This window comes from Chlorocebus sabaeus, chromosome 11 (genome assembly GCF_047675955.1).
Source record: "Chlorocebus sabaeus isolate Y175 chromosome 11, mChlSab1.0.hap1, whole genome shotgun sequence".
In the NCBI taxonomy this organism is placed as follows: Eukaryota; Metazoa; Chordata; class Mammalia; order Primates; family Cercopithecidae; genus Chlorocebus; species Chlorocebus sabaeus.
The window spans coordinates 114,316,337-114,337,877 of record NC_132914.1 but is presented as its reverse complement, the minus strand read 5'-3'; the positions used below and the strand labels follow the sequence as shown (position 1 = coordinate 114,337,877).

General features: G+C 44.5%; 1 protein-coding gene across 2 annotated transcripts in view; it reads left to right on the top strand.

Annotated features, from left to right (window-relative positions):
• The window catches only part of FBXO21 (F-box protein 21), a 49,246-nt gene that overhangs the window by 13,664 nt on the left and 14,041 nt on the right, over positions 1 to 21,541 (top strand). The window contains exons 5-10 of one of the 2 annotated variants that reach the window (XM_008004863.3): positions 2,539 to 2,685; positions 2,994 to 3,130; positions 4,720 to 4,856; positions 10,216 to 10,395; positions 11,696 to 11,828; positions 19,915 to 20,105. In XM_008004863.3, the coding sequence (XP_008003054.1) occupies positions 2,539 to 2,685; positions 2,994 to 3,130; positions 4,720 to 4,856; positions 10,216 to 10,395; positions 11,696 to 11,828; positions 19,915 to 20,105 (925 nt within the window). Of the gene's footprint in view, positions 1 to 2,538; positions 2,686 to 2,993; positions 3,131 to 4,719; positions 4,857 to 10,215; positions 10,396 to 11,695; positions 11,829 to 19,893; positions 20,106 to 21,541 lie in introns of both variants that reach the window. The other variant, XM_008004862.3, reaches the window with a different exon arrangement.

The window sequence follows — 21,541 nt, the reverse complement described above, 5'->3', positions numbered from 1 at the left end:
AATTTAGAGCTAAGATTTTATCAAAGTCCACTAAAGAAATAGTGTTTTTTAAAGATGCATCATTGGCTTAAAGTGTGAGAGTGATACTTCAGCTAATGAAGTAAATTCCTATTTTTCTGAGCTTTAAGGCATAATTTCCAAATCAGAAGTAAATGTATCCAATTTTGTCTCCCTGTGACCTTCAGTAAATCCCTTAACCTCTCAGGTTGGAGTTTATTGAGGACAGAATGTTCTTGGGCATCAGTGAGTCTGCTTGTCCATAATGAAAGGTGAGAAGGAAGAAGTTGAGTGGACAGGCAAGAAGAAAGGAGTGGAGAATCTTTTTGTTCTTATTAAGTTGAACAGGAACAAAGTGAGACTTCCATTTTTTTTAAATGATTTTGAATTCCTAAAATATTACACAAACATTCCCATACGTTATGGTTATGAAATATAAACATGACTGGTCATTTACTTTTATTCCCTACCTCTGGTGATTTACCAGATTGTTGATTTTTTTGCATTCCAGTGTATCTCATAGTCATGTTCCTATTTTGTTACTATTTTTTGAAAAAATTATGTATTTATTTTTAGAGACGGGGTCTTGCTATGTCACCTATGCTAGGTTCAAACTCCTGTGCTCAAGTGTCACCACACCTGGCTGGCTTCTATAACTAGTCTCATGCAGTCTATGGCTGCCTCTCCTGGCAACAACTTTCTGAGTAATACTTGATTTGATGAACATTATCCCCTCTTCCCTCCAAGTCAGCCAATGTATCAGTGCCAGCCCAATTAGAAACCTAGCTTTCACCACTGCATGTGAAACCTGCAGTGTGGACAACTGATTTCCCTTTTATATTAAACCTCTACCTGCTTTTCAGTGCCCTGCATGATCTGGTCCAGACCTATGCTCCATACTCTCCAGGATATCCCATTTGCTCCAGCCAGGCCATTGTCTAGACTGGTGCCCCACAAATACACCTGGCTTCACGTCCTCACTCATGATATCCCTCCTCCTCATAATCCCTCTTGAAAATCCTGCTCCCCTCCATAATTCAGCTCAAGCCTCACTTCCATTAAATTTCCACTGACTACTTGGATATTTTATTCACCTCAGAGATACAGCAGCATTTAATAGTAAACTGTCTTGCATTTTTTCTGTTTCCTGTGTATACATTTTGTTTCTGTAACTAGTCCCTAAGCTTCATGTGTTGTGGTCCTTGTGCTAGGATCACTGTATACCCCACAATGCTTAATGTAAATGCTTATCAAGTGTATGAAAACCTAGTATCATTCAAAAGGAAGTGAAATATCTCACCACCCTAGAATCCCCTCATTTGTATACTGGAGTTGAGAAGCATCCTATCTTCTGTTTATTTCACAGTTAAGAGTAGTGTGTGTGTGTGTGTGTGTGTGTGTGTGTGTGTGTGTGTGTATTTGTAGCTTATGTATGAAAACAAATACTCCTTTTTCATTTTCTAAATACAAAGTTATAATTTTTGAAGAACTTCCACATCAGTGTCATAAGCATTGGGAAGCCATTGGAAATTGTTTAGTAGTTGAGTGAATGACAGTTGACTCTCCAAGGTTCTGATCCTTGGTGAGTGACTAGAATAATGCTGATGCCATCAAAGAAGTCTGGGAATCATAGCATTAGGAAAGAACAGACTTCAGAAATGTGCAGCATAAACTGCTTCAGCCTCCAGGTAGGGAAGCTGGGCCCATGGAGGCCCAGGAGCCAGTCCCTGGCTGGTGGCAACACTGGGACTGGGGTCGAGGTGTCTTGACACTCATTCAACTGCTTTCAGCTCTGGAGCATTGGTAAGGGGGTCCAGGTTCTGAGCTGGTCTGGTATCTCTTGAATTTAACGTGACTCCAGAGCTTCCCACGTAACGGTGTCCTTACCCAAATGATGCTGTTAGCCCTTCAGTCTCTGCTTCCAAAATTGCCTAAGACTGTGAAGAGGAGTGATTCTCAAGAGACTGTCTGCAGTGTGCTCTGTACAGCTTTTTAGCTGTACATTCCCTGAGCATAATTTGTTATCTCATTGGAAAGTAGGGTTAGCTCCAGAGTCCATTTACTGTTCGCCTTTGAGAGGTGTAATTTGTTGAAATGGCACATCTGTCATGGAGGGCTTTCAGAATTTTTTTTTTTTTCTAAAGGAACTGCCTTATACCATTAAGTTTTCAGAGTTGTTGGATTTGGAACCTATAAGAGCTAGGGAGAGAGAAGTAGCTTGAAAAGATCTCCTTGATGTCATTTACTTTTCTTTGTAATAGAATATGAGGCTGTGCCACATACCATGCAGTTTTTTAGTCCATGACTTCTGAGAGAAGTTTGGTTTGTGTATTTATTTTTTTTAAAGTGTAAGCTACTTTGTTATGAAAATGTTTGTTGCTCCTTCTCAGTGTATTAGCAGCAAGGTCCACGGCCAAAACATGAAGCTTATCCAGTGGGATGGTGTAAAGAGCCATGTCCAAGGATGTCCAGGGTAAAATGCCAACCTAATAAGAAAAGGGTAGCGTAAGAATTTATTTGGTAATTCTTGTTCATTTTCAGGTGCTGTATATATTGACCAGTACTGCAATCCTCTCTCCGATATCAGCCTCAAAGACATCCAGGCCCAAATTGACAGCATCGTAGAGCTCGTTTGCAAAACTCTTCGGGGCATAAACAGTCGCCACCCCAGCTTGGCCTTCAAGGCAGGTGTGGCATTGCTTTGGATCCAGCTGTATTTACGAAAGAAAATCTAGAGGAATTGGTTAATTTGAGAGATTTGTTAGTGTGCTCCCATTATGTCACGAAAAAGTGATAAAATGATGTGACCACGTGTTTACGTGGTTGAAGTGTTGAACCTAAAACAGTTCAAATACATACTGCCTTCTGCTTCCTAGATTGGCAACACTTGATTAATATTGCTAGGCCATTACCAATGTCTTCATCTTGTGGGTAGTTTGGGGCACCTGTCACAACCTTATTTGTGCTTGGGTCCAGAGTAGATCTCTGTGTTTCAGGTGAATCATCCATGATAATGGAAATAGAACTCCAGAGCCAGGTGCTGGATGCCATGAACTATGTCCTTTATGACCAACTGAAGTTCAAGGGGAATCGAATGGATTACTATAATGCCCTAAACTTATATATGCATCAGGTAAATATAGGTACATAGTATATTACCATAGTAATATAGGTATAGTAATTTTATTTTCTTTTTTTAGAGACAGGGTCTTGCTCTGTTGCTCAGGCTGGAATGCAGTGGCGCAATCATAGCTTACTGCAGCCTCAAGCTCCTGGGTTCAAGCGATCCTGCCGCGTCACCCTCCTGAGAAGCTCGGACTATGTGCCACCACACCGGCTAATTTTTTATTTTTTGTACAGATGAGGTCTTGCTGTGTTGCCCAGCCTGGTCTCAAACTCCTGGCCTCAAGTGATCCTCCCACCTTGGCCTCCCAAAGCACTGGGATTATAGGTGTGAGCCACTGTGCCCATCATATATGGATTTTTTTAAGCTTCTGTCTGATAGACCGTACATTCTTGAAGGCCAGTACCATGCCTTCCGTCCCTGAGTGCTCAATGAAACTTATTTTCCCTTCTGCTTTAAGGATATTGTTGTGGAGTTTATCTGTTTTCTCGTGGAGTAGCCTCCATATGCAAACCCTTGAGATAGATTTTTGACTAAAAGTAGATATTCTCTGACTCTGGTCAGTTTGTATCTCATGAACACTAAACTGTGGAACTAATCAGGGTCCTCTTTTTGCACTGGCCTCTAGCCATTTGGGGGAAACTGTGGCCCAGCTGTGTCAAGTTTGCATCTGTTATATTTATTTTTTATTTGCTTTCTGCCTAGTTCTATTTTCATATTTATTTTGTTGCCCTATCTGCTACTTTTATTTTGCTATATTGTACATGCTTTTCCTCGAAACAGTTTTAAATTCTTTCTGGAAGAAGGAGGGCCTAAATCAGGGCTCCACCATCTTTTCCTATAAAAGGCCAGGCAGTAACTTATTTCAGCTTTGGACAGGTGTGGTGGCTCACGCTGCAATCCCAGCAGTTTGGGAGGCCAAGGTGGGCGGATCACTTGAGGTCAGGAGTTCGAGACCAGCCTGGCCAACATGGTGAAACCCCCTTTCTACTAAAAATACAAAAAAATTAGCCAGGCATGGTGGTGGTCGCCTATAATCCCAGCTACTTGGGAGGCAGAGGCAAGAGAATCACTTGAACGTGGCAGGTTGCAGTGAGCCGAGACTGTGCCATTGCACTCCAGTCTGGGCAACAGAGCGGGACTCCATCTCAAAAAAACAACAACAAAAAAAATTATTTCAGCTTTGAGGGCCATGTGGTCTCTGTTGTTAACCACCAAGTTCTGCCACTGTGGTATAAAAGGAGGCACAGATAATGTAAAAACAACTGAGTGTGGCTGTGTCCAACAAAACTGTATATATGGTCATTGAAATTTGAATTTCATGTTACTTTCATATGTCTTTGAATAGTATTAACTATTTTTTCAAACATTGAAAAACAAAACTTTTTCTTACACAAGGTATACAAAAATAGCTGGTGGACCGGAATTGCCATGGACTATAGTTTACCAACCCTTGACCTAAATAAGTGAAATACTCACTTAAGCCTCATAAATGAGCATCATGCCCAATGCAAAATAGGTGCCTAATGAGAATGTTTATTGAAAGAATGAGAATGTATAGTTCATCCCAGTGAAGTAAAAGCATTTTTCTGCTTTAGGTTTTGATTCGCAGAACAGGAATCCCAATCAGCATGTCTCTGCTCTATTTGACGATTGCTCGGCAGTTGGGAGTCCCACTGGAGCCTGTCAACTTCCCAAGTCACTTCTTACTAAGGTGGTGCCAAGGCGCAGAAGGGTGAGCATCCGTGACACATTATCTGTGGTCCTGAAGATTCGATCCCTCTGTGGTGAGAGGCAGTCTGATTTTCAACATCAAGTTGGGTGTTACCACCCAGGTTAAAAATGGGACTAGGGTGGTGATGGAACTGTTTTGTTTCCTGGCTGTATCAGTGTCAGTATTCTGGTTGTGTTATTATACTATAGCAGTTAGGATGGTGCCATCAGGGGAAACTGGGAAAAGGGCACTCTGGATCTTTCTGTATTTATTAAAACTGCATGTGTGAATCTACAGTTAACTCAAAAAGTTTAATTTTAAAAAATAAGACTCTGACTTCAGGGTCTTATGTGGTTCTCAGAGTCCCTTTGTTTCAAAGCAGATCAGATCAAAGAGTTCTTAAAGAAATTATTTCTTTTTATTCTTCTGTAAAATCTCCCCCTTTGTCCCACATGAGTGGGACAGGAAGAGAGGAAGGGAGGGAAAGAAAGTCAGGGAGATGGAACAGGGTGGCCATGTTCCCCATCAGGCTAGGTTGGTGACTGATGAGAATTTTAGAGACTTGGTTACTGAGTTCTGTTTTGTTCTTTTTTAAACCTAGTGCTCTGTAGGGCAAAAAGCTCCTTTTCAGTTACAGTCTAGCTTTTCTGAAAGAAATAGTTCAACAGATGGAAATATATTCTCATTAAATCTACAATTTAGGGGAAAAGAAAAAAGTTATTTACCTATGTCCTGATCTTTGAAACTCTGTCGTAATGATTAACTCTGATACCCTTTAGTGATGAATTGTGTGATAGAAAGTACCAGAGCTTTGAAGTCAAACTGGGTTCAAACTTTGCCTTCCTCTGAGGAGGCCTCAGTTTCTTCCTTGGTAAAATGGATTAATGTTTTTTATAAAGCAGCTTGGAAGATTAAATGAGATTATCCAGTATATTATATACCCAGGAGAGTTTCTGATGTGGCATAGCAAAAAAGTACAATTGATCTCTGTTGCTACCTCTTAGTTTAAGAAATAAAACATTACATATTTAGTTGAAGCCTCCCAGGTACTCTTCCTCTTCCCTTTCTCCTCTCCAGAGCTAACCACCAGTTTGAAAGTGTTTGTTATTTCTTTTTTCTTTTTTTTTTTGAGACAGGGTCTGGCTCTGCCACCCAGGCTAGGGTGCATTAGCACAATCTTGGCTTACTGCACCCTCCATCTCCTGGACTCAAGCCATCCTCCCACCTCAACCTCCCTAGTAGCTGGAACCACAGGCATGCACCACCACAACCTGGCTAATTTTTTTGTAGAGACAGGGTCTCGCATGTTGCCCAGGCTAGTCTTGAACTCCTGAGCTCAAGTGATCGGCCTGCCTCAGCCTCCCAAAGTGTTGGGATTATAGGCATGAGCCACCATGCCTGGCCATGTTTATTTCCATGAAAATGTTTATGGTTCATTACTTCTGTATGTTGCATTAAATAACTGTGCAGGCTTCCCTTGTGTTCCAGATAATGTGTTTCTGAGGATGTACTGAATGGTTTAATTTTTGGATAGTGGGGACCCAGTCTCCATTATTTTAAGTGGAAAAAATGATTTTTCGTCCCATTCCCTTTGCCCAAATAACCCAACCAATCTTCCCAAGTATCTCCGAAATATTCTTAAATGCCTATGTAATAATCCACCAAAGATTTCTGTACAATATAAAACATTTAAAACACCAATTACCATGTCATTTGCCACGATAACTTACTACAGGGTAGGATTGTATGCAGTTAACATCATTTTTCCTTCTTGGGCTACAGTGGACATATACTGTAATGCAAATGAACAAGGAAATAATTTAATACCCCCCCGACATGTGACAGAAACTAGCACTGAGCCCCATAAGGGACTCAGCCCTCAGGGACACGGCAGGAGCTGCTGGGCTATACGGCCCTTTCTCTCTTTTTCTCTGCTCTTTGCCTTTGGCCACTTTGCTCTGTCCCTGTACCAGGACCGTATTTTCTTAAGCACTGCAACTTTATAATTATCCCTGATATCTGGAAGGATGAGACTCCAGCTAGTTCTTCAAAATTGCCTTGGCTGTTTCTAGCTTTTGCTCTCCATATAGATTTAGAATCAATTTTGTCAGGTTCTTTGGAACCCCTTTGTGTCTGTTGATTGGAGCCAGGGATTACTTTGAATTGGAGTTCTAGATTAACAGGAGGACATTGCCAGTGTCTCGCTATCAGTCTTACTATGAACATGGACCACTCTGTTTGTTTAGGTTGTCATTACTGTCCTTAAAAAGATTTTATCTTTTTCTTCATCAAGCTAACATCTTGTTAGATTTATTGTTAGGTACCTTCCTTTTTTTTTTGCAGTTGTAAATGGTAATTTTTGAGATTACATTTTTTAAGTATTAATGGTATGCAGAGATGTGCTTGCTATCTAGATACAGTTTTGATTTTCAGTGCCTTGGCTGAATAAATCATTGGTGCTAATAATTTGTCCATTCCTGGCTGTTCTCTGTGGATAATCATAGTATCTGTGAATAGTGACAGTTTAGTTTCTTCTTTTTATAACTCCTATATATCTGTTTCTTTTTCTTGCATTACTCTGCTAGCTAGATCTTTTTGTACAAAGTTGAATAAAAACAAAGATAGCAGGGACTCTTGCCTTGGGTATGACTTTAAATGGAATGCTTTTAAAATTTCAAAGCCAGGCACGGTGACGCACGCCTGTAGTCCCAGCTGCTTGGAAGGGTGAGGTGGGAGGATTGATTGAGCCCAGTAGTTCAAGGCCAGCTTGAGCAACATAGCAAGACCCTGTATCAGAAAAAGAAAACAAAAATTCACCATCAGGCATGCTGTTGGGAGCAGTTAGGGATTATGAAAGCTACCATCTACATTCCTACTTTGCTAAGTTTTCTTAATATCTAGGCATTAGATTTTTTTTGTATTTTCAGAATTCTTTTTCTGTGTCTACAATATAAGGTTTTTCTCTTTTAGTTTATATGTTTAGAAATAGATTTTTTTGTTGTTGTAATAGAATTTCTCTTTTTTAACTTTTGAGGTCTGGTGTACATGTGCAAGTTTGTTACATAGGTAAACTTGTGTTATGGGGGTTTGTTGTGCAGATTATTTCATGCAGGTATTAAGCCTAGTTCCCATTAGTTATTTTCCCTGATCCTCTCCCACCGCCCACCCTCCGATAGGCCCCAGTGTGTGTTGTTCCACTCTGGGTCCGTGTGTTCTCATTACTTAGTTCCCACTTATAAGTGAGAGCATGCAATATTTGGTTTTCTGTTCCTGTGTTAGTTTGCTGAGGATGTTGGCTCTAGCTCCATCCACGTCCCTGCAAAGGACATGATCTTGTTCTTTTTTGTGGCTGCATAGTATTCCATAGTATATATGTATCATATTTTCTTTATCCACTCTATCACTGATGGGCATTTAGGTTGATTCCATGTCTTTGCTGTTGTGAATAGTGCTTCAATGAACATATGTGTGCATGTGACTTTATAATAGAATGACTTATACTCCTTTGGGTATATACGCAGTAATGAGATTGCTGGGTCAAATGGTTTAGCTGTCTTCAGACCTTTGAGGAATCATCACACTCTTCCACATGGTTGAACTGATTTACACTCCCACTAACAGTGTATAAGCATTCCTTTTTCTCCACAACCTTCCCAGCATCTGTTACAAAATAGATTTTTGCATGTTTAACTCTCCTTCCATTGTTGCAGCACATCTAACTTAATCACTTATTTGTAAAATACATTGCTACATTTGATTTACTCATGTTTTATCCAGGGTTTTTGCATTTATGATAGCTCATAAATGATCTTGACCTAGAAATTTTTGTACATTTGTCCTTAGGAAGTTCTAGCCTCATAAAAACCGTTGAAGAGTTCCTTGTTTCTAGAACATTTATATAATTCTTATTTTTTTTGTACTTTCCTCATAGGTTTATTTATTTTATTTTTGTTTTTTATTTTTTTGAGATGGAGTCTCACTCTGTCGCCCAGGCTGGAGTGTAGTGGTGCGATCTCAGCTCACTGTAACCTCTGCCTCCTGGGTTCAAGTGATTCTCCTGCCTCAGCCTCCCAAGTAGCTGAGATTTCACACACCACCATGCCTGGCTAATTTTTGTATTTTTAGTAGAGACGGGGTTTCACCATGTTGGCCAGGATGGTCTCGATCTATTGACCTCGTGATCTGCCTGCCTCAGCCTCCCAAAGTGCTGGGATTACAGGCGTGAGCCACTGCACCCAGCCATATAATTCTTATATCTTTGCTAAGGGTAGATTATAAATATAACTCAAGGAAGAAATTCGATTGGACTTTTTTAGCAGCCAAAGAGAGGAATATGCTATGATTTGTAGTGGGATTGAAATATAAGATGAAACAATAGCTCATAAGAAACACAAGTATCTCTGAAACAGCCACCTGAATCCCGTCCACGAGTCCTCGCAGAGTGTGGGCCTGGCAGTGCGGTGAGAGCTTGCATCATGTGACCACTGCTCAGCATTGTGCTCAGCAAGGGCCAACCCCAGCGTGCTAGTGCAGGTCACAGAAGGCAGGCCTGCAAGAGGAGCTGTGTGATCGAGGCGAGGGGCACAGCTCTCTGTGCTCTAGCGCAGGGTTCCCAGCCCAAGGCTGTGATGGGCTCAGCAGGTCTCTGACCACCTCAGCGTATCAGCAGAACTGATGGCCGAATCCTTCTGGTGTGAGGTGCTGTAACTTCCTTTTTTTTGAGACAGAGTCTCGCTCTGTTGCCCAGGCTGGAGTGCAGTGGCGTGATCTCAGCTCACTGCAGGCTCCAGCTCCCGGGTTCACGCCATTCTCCTGCCCCTCAGCCTCCCAAGTAGCTGGGACTACAGGCACATGCCACCACACCTGGCTAATTTTTTGTATTTTTGGTAGAAACGGGGTTTCACTGTGTTAGCCAGGATGTTAGTCACGATCTCCTGACTGTTTGATCCGCCTGCCTCGGCCTCCCAAAGTCCTGGGATTACAGGCGTGAGCCACCGCGCCCAGCTGAGGTGCTGTAACTTTCATCAGATCATCCAGGGCCCAGGATCCACAGATTGTTACCTGCTGCTAATCTATGGAATTAACAGACTGCCTCAGGCATTCCATGAATCATTATCTTAGCCAAACTTGTAGATACTCCTGGCAGTGAGTTGCTATTAGATGACATACATCGGTGCTGTTTCTTAAATGTCAGTGTGCTGTGGTCTCGACAGAGCAGAGCTTGTACAAAGGGGTCAGATTTTAAACTTGGACAAGACATTCATATTTTAAGTAGAAATGTTATGGTCTCAACCTTCAGCCCATGATTTGAGCTACTTATTGTGGAGACTTAAAATAATGAGTTGTTCAGCTCTCATCTGACATTTGGCTCTTTGGATAGGGCGACCCTGGACATCTTTGACTACATCTACATAGATGCTTTTGGGAAAGGCAAGCAGCTGACAGTGAAAGAATGCGAGTACTTGATCGGCCAGCACGTGACTGCGGCACTGTATGGTGTGGTCAATGTCAAGAAGGTGTTACAGAGAATGGTGGGAAACCTGTTAAGCCTGGGGAAGCGGTAAGGTTTTCTTGGTTTTCTAGTATTTCTGCAGAGCACATGTCTTTAGAAGCTTGAATTGTGTTTGAGATGTGCCAAGTGACTTTTCTTTGAGATCTTTGCAGTAGGCACTGACAAGTTCTCTTTGCGAGTACTGAAAGCATTCTTCAGTAACAAGAATATCTTAGACTGGGAAATATTATTTTTCAAGGGCAAGATCTTCTCATATCCAAATGCTTTGCCATCTTTTAATTTATACCTTCCTATCATTAGATAAGAAAACAAAAATATGAAACTGTCTTGTTTCTAAGTCCAAGGAAATTTGTCCTGTAGGGAAAGTAGAAAGTTGTAGGCTATATATTATAGTAATAGTTTTCTGTCTAATGACATAATTCTTTTTTTAATAGACTATTTTTTAGAGCAGTTTTAGGCCAACTGCAAAATTGAGCAGAAAGGACAGAGAGTTCCTATATCCTCCCTGCCCTACACATGCACAGCCTCCGTCACCGTCAGCATCCGCACCAGAGCGGTGCATTTGTTGCAGCCAGTGAACCTGCACTGACACATCATTATCACCAAGAGTCCAGTTTCCATGAGGGTTCACTCTTGGTGTCATATATTCTGTGTGTTTGCACAAACACATAATGACATGTGTCCCCCTTTATAGTATCACACAGAGTAGTTTCACTGGCCAAAAATATCCTCTGTGCTTTGCCTACTCATCATTCTTTTTTTTTTTTTTTTTTTTTTTTTGAGACAGAGTTTTGCTCTTGTTGCCCAGGCTGGAGTGCAATGGCGTGATCTCAGCTCACCACAACCTCTGCCTCCTGGGTTCAAACGATTCTCCTGCCTCAGCTTCCTGAGTAGCTGGGATTACAGGCATGTGCCACCACGCTCGGCTAATTTTTGTATTTTTAGTGGAGACAGGGTTTCTCCATTTTGGTCAGGCTGGTCTCGAACTCGCAACCTCAGGTGATCAGCCTGCCTTGGCCTCCCAAAGTGCTGGGATTACAGGCGTGAGCCACTGTGCCTGGCCTTCAGAATTCATTTTTAATTATGTACAGTGTTATTGCTGTGATTGCTTAGTAAAAATGCTTCTGATTTTCATTTAGTACCCATCACCAAAGTAGGGTACAAGATTTATGTTTATTGTATTTTTTTTTCTTAAGAGTATTGTATCTCTGTTGAACAGAGGAGAAATACCAGAATCAGAAAACGTTTGGGATTTGTGTCAATTTTATTTAAAACCTGGGCCTGGAAAAAGAGAGTCTTTGCTGAAAAAACAAGCAGGATAAGACAAAGATTGTTTTTCCTCTGCTAGGGAAGGCATCGACCAGTCGTACCAGCTCCTGAGAGACTCGCTGGATCTTTATCTGGCAATGTACCCGGACCAGGTGCAGCTTCTCCTCCTCCAAGCCAGGCTTTACTTCCACCTGGGCATCTGGCCAGAGAAGGTAATTATTTTACCTTGATGCTTTGCACTTGCCTTAGAAAGGGAAGTCCTAGATTGAAGGGTGCCCGTGACAAGCTTCTCTTTGTGTTAACATGGGGAATAAACACAAATTTATTCAGTCTCCCAATCATAACCCATCAGTAGATTTTTTTTTTTACCTCTCTTATTCTAAGGAAAATTGGTTCTATTGCCAGGAATTGGCTGTTCTCTTTGTGGTCAGCTCCTTAAACCCTAGAACCACAAAGCCTCTGTCCCCACTACTCACCCATGGGGGCCCTAAGATCGTTTTCCCCGAGTCACCCTCACTCAGCAACGGAAAGCAAAGCTGTAAATGGTCAACCTCCAGCTGTACTGTTAACAACTACATTGGCCATGGATAAGTACTCCTGTTTGACACAGGAAGATTGGATCTTAGATATGTTCAACTTGAGCCACTAGAGTAGAGAAGGACTGTTTGGAAACCATTGAATTTTGACACTGTTTCACTTGAATTTTCTCTGTTTTTTACTGGCGCCCTTTGGGCAGCAGCATGCACTTTCAGAAGGCTGTGGTGTTGACCTTGGGAGCTGTGTGGATGCAGCACGTAGAGAGGCCTGCTGTGTATAACGGTGCAGGAGCCAGCCGCACATTCCCACCGTGCCCTGACTCTTCTCTAGAAATATGTGAATAGTCCTTTTTGTTTGTTTAGAGCAGAATTTAATTCTGAGGTCTCACAGGCCATTAGCATAAACTCATCTCCCTGTGTCATTAGAGAGGGATACATTCTTTCTTGAAAAAGTAAATATTCTAAGTGACTCTACATTGCTTAAATTTAAAGTCTCACTGATTCACAACTTCGAAGGTCTAAAATAGTTCTAAGAAACGATGCTTCAGTAGGAAAACCCCAAGGCTCCTGTTTTAAGAAAAGATGTCAGCCGGGCATGGTGGCTCATGCCTGTAATCCCAGCACTTTGGGAGGTTGAAGCAGGTGGATCACTTGAGGTCAGGAGTTAGAGACCAGCCTGGCCAATGTAGTGAAATCCCATCTCTACTAAAAGTACAAAAATTAGCTGGGTGTGGTGGTGGGCACCTGTAGTTCCAGCTCCTCAGGAGACAAGAGAATTGCTTGAATCCAGGAGGCGGAGGTTGCAGTGAGCCGATACCATGCCACTGCACTCCAGCCAGGGCAACAGAGCAAGACTCTGTCTCAAAAAGAAAAGAAAACAAAAGAAAAGAAAAGATGTCATCTGTAGCCCACATAGCAAATGTCCTCCCAGAATATCTGTGTAATGTGGTAGAGGAATTATTGGAAAAGAAAACTCTCCACCAAAGTTACCAACTACTTGTCCAAGATGTAATCATTTGTTTTCATTTTATTTATGTGTTTTAATTTTTTTTTTTTTTTTTAAATAGAGACTGAGTTTCACCGTGTTGCCCAGGCTGGGCTTAAGCCCATCTTGGCCTCCCAAAAGTGCTGGGATTACAGGTGTGTGCCACCACACCCTGCCTATTTATTTATTTATTTGGGGTTTTTTTTGTTTGTTCGTTTGAGATGGAGTCTTGCTCTGTCGCCCAGGCTGGAGTGGAGTGGCATGATCTCAGCTCACTGCAGCCTCTCCCTTCCAGGTTCAAGCAATTCCCCTGCCTCAGCCTACCAAGTAGCTGGGACTATAGGTACACCACCACGCCTGACTAATTTTTGTATTTTTTTTTTAGTAGAGACAGGGTTTCACCATGTTGGCCAGGCTGTTCTCGAACTCCTGACCTCAAGCGATCTGTGTTCCTCGGCCTCCCAAAGTATTGGGATTGCAGGCGTGAGATACCACACCCAGCCCCTGCCTATTTATTTTTGATACCAGGATATATGTATACTTTTTGCTTTAGACTTGTTAAGGAGTTTTTACGAGATGCCGAGCAAAGCAAGTTTCTTTTTTTCTTTTACTTTTTTCCTTTTTTTTTTGAGACAGTCTCACTCTCTTGCCCAGGCCGGAATGCAGTGGCACAATCTTGGCTCACTGCAACCTCTGTGTCCCGGGTTCAAGTGATCTTCCTGCCTCAGCTTCCCAAGTGGCTGGGATTACCGGCACATGCCACCACACCTGGCTAATTTTTGTATTTTTAGTAGAAACGGGGTTTCACCCTGTTGGCCAGTCTGGTCTTGAACTCCTGACCTCAAGTGATCCGCCTGCCTTGGCCTCCCAAAGTGCCGGGATTACCTGTGTGAGCCACCGTGCCCGGCCTGCAAGTTTCTTTAAATGTAAATTTTGTAGTTAAATTTTGAGTCATTGGAGAAGTGATGCTATTAACATCCCGTTTTAGGGGGAAATCTGCAGAAGCTGAGGCGTCCTTACCTTCCAGACTGGACTCATTTTAGTACTTGGGCTTTACAGACTTATTGGGGACTAACCTTGGTGTCCTCCCTAGTTCCAAAATTGCCACACGCAGAGCATTTTCCCTCATGACATTTGCTGCTGGGGTGCATCTCCTGGGTGACCCCTCATTCAGAGATTAGGGGAGAAAAGTGACTCATTCCCAGTGCACTCATGACTGCCTACCCTTAATAAATGCATAATCCAGCTAGAGCCCCTGTGGGACTCGCAGTGCAGAAGAATCCAGGGGGTGCTGAAGAAATCAGACAAGGTTCCTCTCCAGAGGAGGGAAACAACTTCAGAGGGTAGAAAAGTAGGTGACTGCAGTCAGTGGGAACAACCTGCACGTGGCCCAGGGGTGGGAGGGTGTGGCGCCTGCACATGTCAGCCTAGCACGGATTTATATGCTGATGAATGTGCAGTTTGAGGTGTATTTTTACGTGTGTGTATAATTGTTACGGCGTGTGAGACCAGTTTGTGAAAGGCTTTGACTTTATCAGGTGAAAGGGAGACATTCCTGAGCTGGGAAGGCCTGAAGATTGCCTTGTTGTTAATTGAATTAAATCAGGAAGAGCTAAGAAACACAAGCCCTCTTGGTCACTGTCGCAGTAATCCAAGGTGATGATGGCTGTGATGGACATAGAGAGGGGCAGGATGGTGAGATTTTAAGTCAGGAGTACTGACTGAATGCCTCCTTCTATCTTCTCAGCAGCCCTATAGGGTAGATATTATTTTTATTTTTGCCATGTTGCAAATAATGAAACAGAGGCAGTGAGAAGTTAAATAACTTAGCCAGGTCTTCTGTACATGCCGTGACAGCACCAGGAGTTCAGTGCGGGCAAGGTGATGCCCGAGCCCACCCCACGCGGCATCCCGTGGTACAGTGGACTGAGGCCAGAGCACTTCTGAAGAAGCCAGCACACAGGCACCTTCTCCTTCCTGCTGCCAGACCTGCGTCCTCATCATGATCCATAGTTCTCCTTTCCCTCTTTCTCTGCCTTTCAGTGGAAAAGGTATCTTTCCAATTTTCCAAGGCAAACACCTCTCTCTTCTCTTAGAAGAAAAACAAAAAGTACTCCCTTTCCGCCCTGCAGGCATTTCCCTGGGTCGCCACCTTTCCTCCTCCCCCACAGCTGAAGCTCTTAGTCTGCCTCCCACTCACTCCCCAGAACATCAGGACCCGTTCCCATGCCTCGTCCACGGGCACTGTTCTTGCCCAGGAAGCCAGTGACCCTCTTTGGCTGAAACCATTCTCCTCGTTGATAAATGCAGTAGATACTCTTTCTTTCTGTGTCTTGCCCTGTCACTGCGGGCTACTCCTTTCTGGGAACACTCGGTTCCTTTCGCTCTGTGGTCTCTGGTTCTCAGGCTCTTGCCAGTTCCTCCCTTCAAGGCTGAAGGATGGTTTCTAGACGTCTTCTACCCTGCACCTGTGCCCTAGGGCAGTTCCCCTCTTCTTGTGTCAGCTTCTGCCTGTCTCCTGAGGCTGCTGGAGCACTGGACCCTGGGCTCCAGACCAGCATATCCACATGCCTGCTCCACCCCTCACGTGACTCTGTCTCCCAGACGGGGGAAAGGCGGTCCACTGAGGCCAGCACTTCTGCAGCTTGAAGCAGCGCCCTGGCCTCCTGCTTGTCCTCCCTCTCTCCACTCTGAGCCCCTGTGAACCCACTCTGTATACAGGCCCGAGGAATCTTAACAAAATATCAGTTAGGGCTGGGCGTGGTGGCTCACGCCTGTAATCCCAGCACTTCGGGAGGCTGAGGCGGGAGGATCATGAGGTCAGGAGATTGAGATCATCCTGGCTAACACGGTGAAACCCCGTCTCTACTAAAAATACAAAAAATTAGCCTGGTGCAGTGCCGGGCGCCTGTAGTCCCAGCTACTCGGGAGGCTGAGGCAGGAGAATGGTGTGAACCCGGGAGGGGGAGCTTGCAGTGAGCTGAGATCGTGCCACTGCACTCCAGCCTGGGCGACAGAGCGATACTCCATCTCAAAAAAAAAAAAACCAAACAAAAAAACCCCCCAAAAAAAAATATCAGTTAGGTCCCTTCACTGCTTAAACCCCTCAGGGTGGCTCCCCTATTGCCTTGAAGACCAGACTCGCTCTCCTCCGTGTGGCTTTTAGGTTCTCGGCGGTCTGGCCCTGCTTGCCTGATGCTCCCTGCCTCCTGTGGAGCTCCTTGGTTCTCTGCAGCACCCACCACTTCTGCGCTGTCTTGCTTCAGTCTTTTGCGTGTGCTGCGTGTCTGCCCAGGACCTCTGCTCATCCTCAACTCCATTGGCTGGCTCACTTCTGCCCAGCTGTCAGCTTAGACTTCTGCCTCCTCCGAAACCCCTTCCTTGGTTCCTGTGCGTGGCCAGGTCACGTTTTCCTGTCGTTCCGTGCTTGCCCGTCCTAGAGCTTCATCCAGTCTCTGGTAACTGCTGCTCCGTCATCCGTCTCCATTAGAGCATGTTCTTTAAGGACAAGGACCAGGTCTTGTTCCTAACTGTCGCCTTCCCCATGCTCTCAACACAATTCATGGCCCATGGTAGGAACTCAAAAATTTTTTTTAATGAATAATTAAGAAATGACTGCCAGGTGTGGTGGCTCACGCCTGTCATCCCAGCACTTGGGGTGACAGAGGCAGGTGGATCATTTGAGGCCAGAAGTTTGAGACCAACCTGAGCAACATGACAAAACCCAGTCTCTACCAAAATAAAATACAAAAAGTAGCTGTGTGTGGTGGCACATGCCTGTAGCCCCAGCTACTCGGGAGGCTGAGGTGGGAGGATCGCCTGAGCCTGGGAGGTCAAGGCCAAGGCTGTACTCCAGCCTGGGTGACAGAGTGAGACCCTGTCTCAAAAAAAAAAGTGGCAGAACTTCATTAGATATGAATAAAGAAGATTCAAAGGGGATGTCCAGATTTTTCAACATGGGGGCAATTTATGCCACTATGAAAGTAGGGATTTGGAGAACAGGCCTGTTTTGGTAGTAGGAGAGTACTTTCTTTTTTTTTTTTTTCTTTTTTTTTTTTTTGAGATGGAGTCTCGCTCTGTCGCCCAGGCTGGAGTGCAGTGGCCGGATCTCAGCTCACTGCAAGCTCCGCCTCCCGGGTTTACGCCATTCTCCTGCCTCAGCCTCCCGAGTAGCTGGGACTATAGGCGCCTGCCACCTCGCCCGGCTAGTTTTTTGTATTTTTTAGTAGAGACGGGGTTTCATCGTGTTAGCCAGGATGGTCTCGATCTCCTGACCTCGTGATCCTCCCGTCTCGGCCTCCCAAAGTGCTGGGATTACAGGCTTGAGCCACCGCGCCCGGCCGTAGGAGAGTACTTTCTATGGGGTATGTTGCATTCGTCCTGACCTGAAGCCATCAGGTGTAGATGCCCAGTAGCCTTTAGCAGGAGCTCCCAGCATTAGCATCTGGTAACTGAAGCCCCAGAAGTAGCAGATCCCACAGACAATGGATATCAAGAAAGCAGAGCCAAGAACTTCAGAGAGAACCTTAGAGGGAACCTGGAATTCAGGGACAGAGCAGGGGCCAGCAAACTACGGCTTGCAGGCCAGATTAACAAAACCTGTTTTTGTGAATAAGTCGTGTTTGTTTACTTATTATCTGTAGCTTTTTTCAAGCTACAGTGGCAGAGTCGAGTGGTTAAATCAGGGACTGTGTGGCCCCCAAAGCCTACTGTCACTTCTCCAGCCCTTTACAGAAAAAGTTTGCCAACCCCTAGGCTACAGGGAGAAGAGCAATATAGGGAAATGCATCATGGGTAATAGACCCCAATCCAGGATCTCCGCCCCAGAAGTGGTGATCTTGTGGCATTCTAGGCCTAGAGCATTTGGTGGGGACGGCATGGTGCCTGGGTCAACACTGTCTGCAAATACGCCAGGCCCCAAGGTGCAGTTCTTCATTTCTGCCCTCTCCCTTCGCCCTCAGCCACACACCCAGCGAAAGTGAGGGTAATTATCCTTGACCTTCCTCTGTTCTCTGATGATACCAAGTTCTGACCGTTTGACTTATCTGGTGGGGAGGTGGCTGCTAGGAGAGAAGGGGAGCTGTGTGTGTGGAACACAGCGGAGGGGCAGAGAAAGCGGCTTGCTGGAACTCTGGCAGGTGACAAGGACAGCCATTATGCAGGCACTGTCAGTAGGCGCTTCCTGTTGTAGTAGAGGGTAAATGCTGCGAGTGTCCCAGAATTAAAAGTGCCTGGCTGGAAGTGGAGGCACAGGGGGATTGGCTGGCTGTTGATTCTTGTCAAAACTGGGTTTGGGGTATTTGGGATTATATTGTTTTGTCCATTTTTATGTGTTTGGAACTTTTTGTAGTAGTTAATTAAAAATGCTCCTACTCTTGCTAGGGTATGACACTGGTTGAGACCAAGAGTTGATCTTCACACCCAGGGCCACAGCTTCACTCCACCTCTCCACCACCCCGTGACCCTGGGCCAGTCACTTCACTAAGTCTGAGTCCTCTTCTGGAAGTGGCAGTGATTAAAAGCTTTTTTTTTTTTTTTTTCCACTTAATCCTCCCAATTTAAGGTCAAGAAATTACTGACCGTCAAATGGGAAGGATTAAGTGAAACAACAAACGTGATGGCCTTAGCACAGGGACCAGCAGAGAATAGTGTTCAGTAAATGTTGAGGTCCAGCACGTCTCAGTCTGAAAGGCAAGATAACATGGTGCGTAAAACTGGAGTTTTCACAATACTTTGACAGGCTCATAGTGCATCAGCAAATAGGACAGTGATTATTCATGATTTGAGAAGCTGAGAAAGGAATTCAGAGGTAAAAACACCAGCTAGTCTGACAGGTCTGGGCCTAGAGTACAGGTCGCTTTATGCACTAAGTAGGCTGTAATCCAGGACTCAGTAAATTGGAAGGAGAGCCTTTCAGAAACACTATGCTAAGGGCTGTAAACATAACGGGTGTGAAATAATTGTATGGCTGTGTCTTTTTAAGCATGGAGTTTTTTCCACAGAGGTACTGTGTGCAGTACAGGCGGTAATAGTGGAGTCAGACAGGCCTGCTGCTCTTTGCTGCTAGTTTCACCTCTCTGCATAGATGTAGTTTCTCCTGCTGCCTGCTGAATACGAAATACCATATGAGTTAAGACCACTGAAGTGACCAGCAGGATTTTAGAACTATATTGATATACGTGGCTCCCTCCTTCTAGTATAGCTTCATAAACTCAACGAACGCATCCCTTTGGTGCCCGCTTCGTGACTTTTCCATCTTTTCCAGCACTGAGGCAGTTGTGTCAAACATCCTCTTGGTCTCGATTAAAGCAATTTGGTATTTTTTTCCCCTCTGAATTCATGAGTGGCAAGTGAAAATTGTTCCTGTGTATTGGAAAAACATGGATTCTCCCATTTCCCATGCCAACCAAGCATGCTAGGTGCTGTTAGAGCCCGCCTCATCCAGAGTGCCCTAGGTGGTGGGCCCTCGCCTGCGTCCCCAGTGCTTACCCCAGCACACTGGTTTCCAAAGAACTCCTCAGGTGCACACGGGTTGAATTGGGGTGTCCTGGGCCAGCTGCCGGTGTTACAGTCGAGCCCAACCCTGGGCATATGCAGTGCCAATTTGGTGGCGGTCCATCAGAGAATGGCCCAGAGACCTGGACTGGGGCCATCAGGGCACAGCCACCCCTTGTGGTCCTTTGTTAGGTTACGTAGGTAGGTCTAAATCCCTCGCCGCAAAAAAGAAAAGGCCTAGCTGAAAATATTATCTTTTAGTCTTTCTGTCTTGTCTTGAAGGTGCTTGACATCCTCCAGCACATCCAAACCCTAGACCCGGGGCAGCACGGGGCGGTGGGCTACCTGGTGCAGCACACTCTAGAGCACATTGAGCGCAAAAAGGAGGAGGTGGGCGTGGAGGTGAAGCTGCGCTCCGATGAGAAGCACAGGGATGTCTGCTACTCCATCGGGCTCATTATGAAGCATAAGAGGTGAGTGCCCGCGATTGTCTGTCCTGTGGTGTCCCTTCCACAGGGGCTGCGGAGACACACACGCACCTGGTGAGCCCCCAGGGCACAGTGGAGGAGGAGCTGACTGGATCACTTATCCCCCAAGTGTGCCCTTGGGGAAGACAGAACGCTGAACCTCCTTTTTTTCTTTTTGAACCATGTCTTTGACCTTTGTGTTTTTTTAAGCAGAACTTTCCTGAGAGAGCTTCTAGTGTTTTTAGCGGCCTTTAGATGTTTGACCCTTCTCTGTTTGGGAACATGGAAGTAACTTTGTAAGCCACAAGTTTTTTCTCTCATTTCCTCATTGTTCTTATGTCTTGTCACTTAATCTCAGGCTCTTCAAATCTGATAGGCACGTGGTCTATTTACCAGGCAAAATTAAACTGTATCCAAAATGATTGGAGCAGTTTACATCCCATCAGCAGGCTAGGAGCCTAGAGTTCTTATTCTCGCCTGGTGCTATTGCCAGACCTTTAAAAGTGTACTTACGTGAGAAATGGCAAATAGTGTTTCACTGTGGTTTTAATTTCTGTTTCCTGGGTTACTAAGCACGTTGAGGTTCTTTTCATATATTTACTGGCTACCGAAGTTCCAAGTTTCCTTTTATTAAGCACCTCTTCAAACATTTCATGGGTTTTTTTGTTTTTTTTTTTTCTCCTTTGGAGGCGGAGTCTGGGTCTGTTGCCCAGGCTGGAGTGCAGTGGTGCGATCTCACCTCACCTGCAGCCTCTGCCTCCCAGGTTCAAGCGATTCTCCTGCCTCAGCCTCCCAAGTAGTTGGGACTATAGGCACGCACCACCACGCCTGGCTAATTTTTTGTGTTTTAGTAAAGACAGGGTTTCACCATGTTGACCAGGCTCGTCACTAACTCCTGACTAAAGTGATCTGCTGTCTTGGCCTCCCAAAGTGCTAGGATTACAGGCATGAGCCATGGCACCCAGCCCATTTCGTGTATTTTTTTCAATTGAATTATTAGTCCTCCCTATTGATACATAGTAGTTGTTCTGTGTATCAGTCTCTACATGAGGATAAGTTGCAAATGTCTTTTCCCAGTTTTTGGCAGGTGGTTTTCATTCTTTATTGCATTTTTTTTTTTTTTTTTGACTTTTAAATGGAAATTTGCAAAGATTTATAAGAGAGAAAGGACTGTAAGGAACCAGGTGGTGTTCCTGTCATCCAGCCTCCACAGCTTCCATGCGGGGTGGATCTTACTCTCCCCTGCACCCTCCAGACCTACCTTTCTGGGTTAATTGATGTAACTGCCAGATGCCATTTCACCTATAGTGATTTCAGTATGTACCTCTAAAAGGCAGGGGCACTGTCTCCTTCTCTCTCGGTCTTTTAATATTTAACATCTTGTTATCACATCTAAAAAACCCCAGTTCCTTAACCTCATGCAGTATCTAGTGAGAGTTCCT